Genomic DNA, 8,636 nt, shown 5'->3' on the forward strand with positions numbered 1-8,636 from the left:
TCTCTATTAATATTAAATTATGAAACCAAAAATATTGTGTTTAAAATTTTGAGTATTATAATTATATTCAATTCGGAGTTGGGTGTCAGGTCGAGTCAGAGTCGGAGTCGGACCAGAGCCGAGTCGAGTTGAAGTATCGGATTTTTATGAGGTCCAACTCCGATCTGTTTCTAAATCGGACTCAGACTATGTAATCGGATTCAGAGTTGGATACAATTTTTTTCTCATACTCGAATTGCACTAATCGGATTCATAGCTGGATACAATTTTTTTCTCATACTCAAATTGCACTAAGTTCCTCGAATTGGGTTGAATCAGAGGCAAATTCAAATTGAATTGCCATCCCAAGTGGTATAACTGAATCCAATCCGTCAATGAATCGAAGCATACGGCTAACGGCATATGGCGAACACATGACTTGTACTCTTATGCCAATAATATTTGTGAACAGTTATGAATTATGGAAACGTGTGGCTCGATGAAATCAAACAAGGCATTATCTCGTCCCTCTCTCCCAACCATCGACTACCTTATCCACACATCGTGGCAGAATCCAAACCCACCTCACAAATTTCCCAAATTACTTCAATTATTAATCAACCAATGACCTTCTCCATTTATCTTCTTCATTTCTCCAACAAAAATCAACAAACATGGCTTCCTCTACACTTTCACCCCCTACCTTATCTCAGGTACGTACTTCTTCTTCTCCCCCAAATTCTCCAATTTCCCAAATTCGTATTCTAACTTCTACTGTTTGTTTGTTTGTTGATTCAGCTATGCTCAAGCAAGAGTGGAATGTTTGCGCCATCACTGGCTTTGGCGAAATCAGGAAAAGTGAATGTGATGATGGGTAAAGGAAGAGTAGGAGGAATGAAGGTAAGTTGTCAAGCTACAAGTATACCAGCAGATGACAGGGTACCTGACATGGGGAAACGCCAACTTATGAATCTTTTGTTGTTGGGTGCTATTTCTCTTCCTACGGGTTTCATGTTGGTTCCTTATACTTACTTCTTCGTTCCTCCTGGGTAAGCTCCTTTACCTTCCATTTCCTTTATTGATGCTTGTTTCAATTTTTTTTTCATAAACGACAACCCAACAACAAACTTGATAAATTTGTCACGAGAATTGACCGCAGAGAAGCGAGGTTTCACCCTAAAATCAATAGATTATTGACATTAGCCCATTAAGCTTAGGTGTTGGGCAATCTTTCTATAATTTTTGGATGCGGAATCATATATGAATTGTGGTTATGAAATTAAAATAGGTGTGAGTTTTTTGTACGAAGTTTATTCATAATCATGTAACATATACTCCCTCAGAACCAATTTAGATGTCCCATTTGCTTGGATACGGTTATTAAGGATGGTGTGGGGTCCATTAAAAAGGGTAAATAGTAAAGGGTAAGTAGTGGAGGGTAGTTGGGTAAGTAAGGTATATGGGGTATATTCGTAATTACTTGTGTGAACTAAGGATATTTAGGTAAAAAAATATTGACAAAAATAGAAATGGGACAACTAAAAAGACTTTGCCAAATAAGGAAATGGGACAACTAAATTGGTTCGGAGGGAGTATTAGGTTAAGTGATTGAGTATATAAATAACAGCTCTTTGAGAGACCTTCTCTTTGAGAGACGTATCTCAAACCAGCTCATTGAATATTAATTGTTTACTTACCGTATTTTTAATGCCTACGTACATTACATTATCGTTTATGCTTACTTACCGTATCCTTAATGCTTACGTACTGTATCCTTAATTGTTGGTTTTAATTTCTTAAATGTCTACTTACATCATCCTTAATGCTTATTTACAATATTATAAAAAGTATATAATAGGCGGCCCAATTAGAAATGGTCTCTCAAAAAGACCGTCTCTCACGAGAATTTCTGTATGAACATATACTCTATCCTAATATTAGAGCTTTTGTTGTTTCTTATGAGTTATTATACTTCAATATGTTGTTTAGTCTAATTGTAGTTGTACATGTTAAATTTGTTATTGGACTTGTATACACTAAAATTCGTATAAGAGGATAATTAATTATACACAAACTTGATGAGGTTTCATGCTAAAACAAATTAATATTACGAGTACTAGCCCATCAAATTTATATATTAGTTAACATCTTTCAATTTCTTAGAGGTGAGATGCCATGTTATTTTCCAACCGTGTATGAGTTGATGATAGTTATGTTACAAATTGAATATTCCTATTTATATTTTATTGTGTATTGATATGCTTTTTGTCTGTTTTTTGTATATATTAATCTTAATCTATAGTTTGTAAGTAGGGGTAGAGGTTATGACACTGGCTTAAGAATTTTAAAGTCAGATTTTTGAGTATGGGTTGTTCTTGAAATTATATGTTTTGTAAGTCCAAGATATTAAGTTTTCTACTATATTTTGTGAGTCCTGTTGGAAAAACATCCCAAACGTGATCGAAAAATTAGATACAGACTAACATATAAATTTGATGAGCTACTTTTCTTATTACAAAATGTGGTTCTTTGTAATTTTGGTTTTGGTCCCCTCACTAATATATTATACAATTTAAAGAGTGCACAATTGTAACAAAAATTACTATAGGTCAATGGTTGGAATAACATATTTGTAATCTAAGGTTAATGGATCAAACTCAAATTTAAACTATTATCTTTAATAAGGCTAATAAATTTAATTAATACTATAATGTCATTACTATTTATCTTTCATAATTTCACATTCATACTTTTTTAGTACGTGTGATTATATTTTTGCTATCTTAATTTAAATAGTGCTTTTTTTTAGAGATTTAGAAGGCAAATATATGAAGTCAAAAACACTTAGTTTTTTTTAAAGGAGCAATTATAGGAAAGCTTCAACTCTATTTGTTAAATATGCTTTTTGCTATAATTCAAGTTCATTTCAGTTTATATAATTTTAAAATTTTCGTAGTTTAACTAGTTTTTATATAATAAATAATTTGCTAGTATATCGACAATTTGGCCCCCAACTCGAAATCCTGGCTTCGCCCGTGCTTGTTACTAGTTATTTTTAGGATGAAACGTTATCGAGTTTTTGTGCAGTCAACTCTTCTCCATGTGGGTCTTGTTGTGTACAAACCCAATATCAAATTTATCAGGTCCAAGATATTCATTAAATTAGATGGATGCTTTTTGAGTTATATGCCCTAATACGAGGTTGTTATCGTAAAACAATCAATAACAGTAAAGGAGGTGGTTCTGGTGGCACCGTCGCCAAGGATGCTCTTGGAAATGATGTTATCGCTGCTGAATGGCTTAAGAACCATGGACCAAATGATCGTACTCTTACCCAAGGGCTCAAGGTACATCTGCCATCCTTCAAAATCCGCCTTTTATTTTTCGTTTAAGCGTAAATCCTTAGAAGTGAGTATACTGTTTTGTTATATACTCTAACATATACTACGTAAATAATGGTTCGATAGTACTTCAACAGCCTAGGATCAATTGTCTTCTTTGAACTGATTTTATACTTTTCAGGATTCTTAACTGCACTAAGCATATCAGACAGGAAGGTTCTTTCAGTCTTGTTGGTATTGCTGTTTACCACCTATGAATGCTTACCTTCTAACAGAATCACTATCACATGATTAAAAAAAGCGAATTATGGTCGGTTGTGGGCTATTTCAGGGTCATTTTGAGCAAATCGTGAATTCAAAATGCGAATTAACTGGCAAATTATGTTACAGTAAACAAAATATTGGAATTTGGTTTCTAATTGAACAAGAAAGCAAATATTATCTGTTATTTATACAATATAACTGAATTGTTTTATTTGTTATTCTTCGTAACGCTGATTTATCTACGTAGAGTTTAGTTTGTTCTTATAATTTGATGATGTTCCACCAGGGAGATCCAACATACTTAGTCGTGGAGAGCGACAGAACTCTTGCAACATATGGAATCAATGCTGTGTGCACGCATCTTGGATGTGTGGTTCCATGGAATGCTGCTGAGAACAAATTCATCTGTCCATGCCATGGATCACAATACAACAACCAAGGCAGAGTTGTTAGAGGACCTGCACCTCTTGTAAGTCATCAGTACTCTGTAGTCACTGTTCTTGCTCGTCTTTTTCGTTCTGCATCCGAGAATTATTCACCTTAATTTTTGTCATGAAGGGTTAGGAAGGGGTAATATATGAATTAGTAATAAATAAAATATAGAGATAATTATAGAGGGAAAGGGAAGGAAATTAGTCATAACAAGCCTCTCGAATGCTTGTATACTATTTTTCGTGATTGTCCTTTGATTACATTTTACATACAAATCGATATATTCATATATATTTTCTGTTCAATCTTTAGTAATTTCATCTTATGTCCAAGCCAGTCCATGACAGTTTTTTGTGACTAAAACCACCAGTTTTGTCCCTTTTTGAGTAACAATCATTTTTGTAGTTGTAGAACTTTTTTTAGAAAAAAGCTTCTCTATCTTTGCCATCGAAGGTTCAATCAGAAAGAGTCTCATTGTTGTTACTAACAACTGTGATTTGCATCCAAACCTTCAAACCTTACCCTAGGCGAGACTTTGGAGCCACTTGACGGCATTGGGGTAATGGAATGTTGTAGTGCTGACTGGCAGATTGCAATTATGTGCAAAAAGACAAAAATGTCAAAAAACTGATATCATGTCAAGAAACCAACTCAACCAAAAGCGTAACTAATGATTAAGGCCCCAGATAATGTTATATACTTTAACAAAAACTTCATGAAATGTTTATCAATCAGTGTCCATGAAGTTACTTTTGATAGTAATGTAATTTTGTCAAGTGACTTCACTCTTCTTCGGTCATTGGACGCCTTAGTCAATAACGAGAGATAAGTTTTATGGAGCACCTATTTTCAGAGCTGATGTTCGGACTTCTCTTATCTCAAATTTTTTATCTACGGCTTTGATTTCTTCGAATTATTATATCGTTACTTGTTATTTGATAGTTAGCAGACAAAGACGACTGAATTCGTAAGATTAGTGATCGAAATTGATTGCAATATATCTTAATCTTACTGACGTACAATCTACTGTGTTGGTGTTACAGTCATTGGCATTGGCACACTGTGATATAGATGATGGAAAGGTGGTTTTCGTGCCATGGACCGAAACAGATTTCAGAACTGGTGATGAGCCATGGTGGTCTTAAAACTAGGCCATAACTATCAGTTGCTGCACTGTATTCATTACACTAGAGTAGGTATTGTAAAATGTTGAGTCACCAGGGACACTAATATTGGAATTTTTATCCCGGTAGATTCATTTCCTCGTTTCATGAAGGTACATGCTTGCTTGTAACTTTACTATATCTATTCACATGGTCTCAATTGTAATACTTTGGAGTAACACTTATTTCTATCATCTATATATTTGCATCTTACAATTAAACTGATTATGAGAACTTGAAAGTGTGAAAATGAATGGTATTGTTTTTGTTTACGGAGGCGCAAACAAAAACTCGAATTCATCAATGGTGGAAATCGGAAGTGATATGAAAATAAAAACTTATGTTCGAATCGATGAAGGAAAGCTTGGAGAATTAAGGGAGGACGGCCTTCAGGCTTATCCTCCTTCAAGTCGTTCAAACTACTTAATATGTGTTAATGATAGCCTTGGAGAAGCAGGATCGGATGCAGGGTGATGTCACTGAGATCAATTGACATCACTTATATTTAAAATAAAATTATGTAATATTAAAGAGATTTTTCTAGATCACTTTATAAGCATCTTATCTTTCAAAGTGGGCAAGATTCAAACCGCATAAGTGGATAATTTAATTCGAAACTTTTGACATCACTTTGTTTTTCTAGATTCGTTACTGCGGAGAGGATTGTTTGGTCCATGATGAAATTAAGTTCACAAAATGGCTGAAGAATGGGTTGCACAATTGTGCTTAGTGAGTATCATTCGTGTTCACACGAGTACCATAAGTTTCAGGTGCAGAATTTTGGTGCTCGAGCAAGCATAGAACAATAAGTCTTGGTTGTTACAAGTTAGTAAATGCCTTACAAGCACTTAATTTAGGCTAACATCACGTTAATTAAATCATTCTTTTATTCTCCTATATCTTAGTCATATTAGTAGTTATTGTATATCCAAAATTAATTCACTAGCTCTTGTATATAAGGTGATTATAACCCAAAAAGAATATTAATACTCCAAAAACCAACTATTAAAACCCAAAATACTCAAAGCCAATGGTATTTACCGATGACGGGTAAAATCCACTTTTCCGGTGATCATCATCTACCAAAATAAAATTTAAGAAGATCGGCAAGCTATTCTTTCGAAATTTAATCTAAAAGGTTAAACGACAAACATTTGGTTCAAATAACCAAAATTTAATCCAAATTTTAATCAATTCAATTACCCAAGATCAACACAAATTTGGCCATATCGACAAAACGACCAAATCAAATGCAAATCCTAAAAATTTTGTGTTTACTCAATGGTTCGAATTTCAACATGGTGAACAAGTCCATTAATGAAAAGAGGAGGCTCAAAATCATCATTGCCTCCATAGCAACCGCTGAATTACAGCCCACCAACAAAGAATTCAAAAAAAAAAAGAAGAGAACACCTGTGAGCGGTGAAACTTAATTAAATTTAGGGGGTTAAAAAAAATTTTTGAATTCAAGTGAAGTATAGTCAATCAATACAACTATAAATCATAATGTAAATTTTGGATCAAAGTAAAACTTGACCTTCTTTTAGCACTCATTTATAATTTCAGTGTAATTTATCATCATCATCCTATGCAGTGTATTCCGCTCATAACAAAACTATGGGCAGGGTCTGGGGAGGGAAGGACGGCGGCAACTCATACCCATAAAGGAGAGCGCAGCCAAAAGAGTCCCCTGGCTCGAGAACGATAAAGAGACGTAACTACACGGAAAAGATAAATACAGAGCCTATAAATAAAAAATAAGTAGAACCAACTACAAAAAAACGAATAATAAAGGAAACGAGAGAAGCAAGATGGCAGAAATACCAAAAGGTGATCTAAGAAGACATCAGTAATCTAAAACACGAATATGGCGCCTTCAACTACCCCTATCCCTAGTCTTTGCTATTTGTCTTTCAATGTATATTACTAAACTATCAGCAAGAAATTATCGCCCAATTTATTATGAAGTCTGGTCTTCACTATCTTCATTGTCGAAAAGGCTCTCCAAAAGAGTTAGAATCAATCATATTAATCTGTCAACAAAAAATTATGTCTTTGCATCTCCTGTCTCCATCAACTGTCGGCAAAATTTTGAAAAAGACGAAAGTGTACCTAGGATTAGGATTTGTTAATAATTCAATTAGGGATTATGGTTTTCTTTAATCGTTAATAATATGATACGTTTCTAAAAAATTAGGGATTAGGGTTTGTTAATAGTTGATTGTCTTATTGTATGGATTTTTGGTGATTCAAGTATTTACTTATTCAAACTAATTACTCTCTCAGTTTTCATATGTTTTTCTCAAATAGAATTTACGAATTTTAGTGTCAATCTTTGACTGTGGTTTCTCATCGATCTATATGAAGAAGCATATTCATGTGCTATCTTGGTAGATTCATCTTAATATATATATATATATATATATATATATATATATATATATATATATATATATATATATATATATATATATATATATATATATATATATATATATATATATATATATATATATATATATATATATATATATATATATATATATATATATATATATATACTTTCTAAATATTAAGTTTTTAGAATTTTTAAAAAATCACAATTAAAATTATTTAATTTTTAAGTTTACATTGGGATCTGCAATAAAAGTGAATGGAATCTGCGATAAAAATGAATGGGATCTGCGATAAACTGAAAATTTCATTTCAAATTTGATATTATAACTTATAAGATAAAAAAAATTTAAAAAAAAACTTTTAACATTTTTTTGGAAGTGATATAGAACTTTAACATGACATGATATGATCAAGCCATTTTTCGATATAGATCGATTTAGCGAACGGGTACATTTTTTTCTTATCATAAAATAAAAAAAACATTAAAAAAGTTATTTTTCTATATAAATTGTATTACGATCACTTTAATTAATTGGAAGTTTGAGAGACGAATTTCAAGTTCAGCCCATTAAAGATTAATGTCTACTTATTATATTTTTAATGCTTACTTACACTATTCTAATACTTATTTACCGTATTTTTAATGTCTACTTACATCACTTTTAGTCTTTTAATGCTTACTTATAATATTTTAAAAAATATATAGTAAACCAATCCAATTAAAATCGTTCCTCACAAGAATTTGGGTTGGTAAAATTATTAGAATTATCACCCGCTAATCTTGAGATTCAATGTCGGGCTAATTGATTCAAAATTGACAAGTCTTCTTCAAGACCTTGGTCAAGTGTTTTGTATTTTAAATATCATGCCCCAAATTTTACTTTCAATAGCTAGTTGCCTATTAGAAATCAATGGTGTATGAGAGAAAATCAATCCACTTTAAATTTGATTTTCATAGTTTAATCAAAATTATTTTGATAGTTTAATCAAAAGTATTTTGATAATCATAAAAAAAAATTTAGATTGATAATTTTTAAAAAAAAATTAATTATGCATCTAT

At 32.2% G+C, this 8,636-nt stretch overlaps 1 protein-coding gene across 1 annotated transcript; it reads left to right on the plus strand.

Annotated features, from left to right (window-relative positions):
• Window positions 1–330: 330 nt before the first annotated feature.
• On the plus strand, window positions 331–5,407 carry LOC130805741 (cytochrome b6-f complex iron-sulfur subunit, chloroplastic-like). The gene is made up of 5 exons (XM_057670529.1): window positions 331–692; window positions 778–1,028; window positions 3,209–3,326; window positions 3,871–4,053; window positions 5,060–5,407. Exons 1-5 carry the CDS (start codon window positions 654–656, stop codon window positions 5,159–5,161), a joined length of 693 nt encoding a protein of 230 aa, XP_057526512.1. The 5' UTR covers window positions 331–653; the 3' UTR covers window positions 5,162–5,407.
• Window positions 5,408–8,636: the final 3,229 nt, after the last annotated feature.

Source organism: Amaranthus tricolor, chromosome 1 (genome assembly GCF_026212465.1).
Source record: "Amaranthus tricolor cultivar Red isolate AtriRed21 chromosome 1, ASM2621246v1, whole genome shotgun sequence".
NCBI classification, from domain to species: Eukaryota; Viridiplantae; Streptophyta; class Magnoliopsida; order Caryophyllales; family Amaranthaceae; genus Amaranthus; species Amaranthus tricolor.

Coding starts and splice junctions, on each gene's coding strand:
- LOC130805741 (XM_057670529.1), top strand. CDS start 654: ATGGCTTCCTCTACACTTTCACCCCCTACCTTATCTCAG. Junction 1,029..3,208: donor TACTTCTTCGTTCCTCCTGG/GTAAGCTCCTTT, acceptor AATCAATAACAG/TAAAGGAGGTGGTTCTGGTG. Junction 3,327..3,870: donor CTCTTACCCAAGGGCTCAAG/GTACATCTGCCA, acceptor ATGTTCCACCAG/GGAGATCCAACATACTTAGT.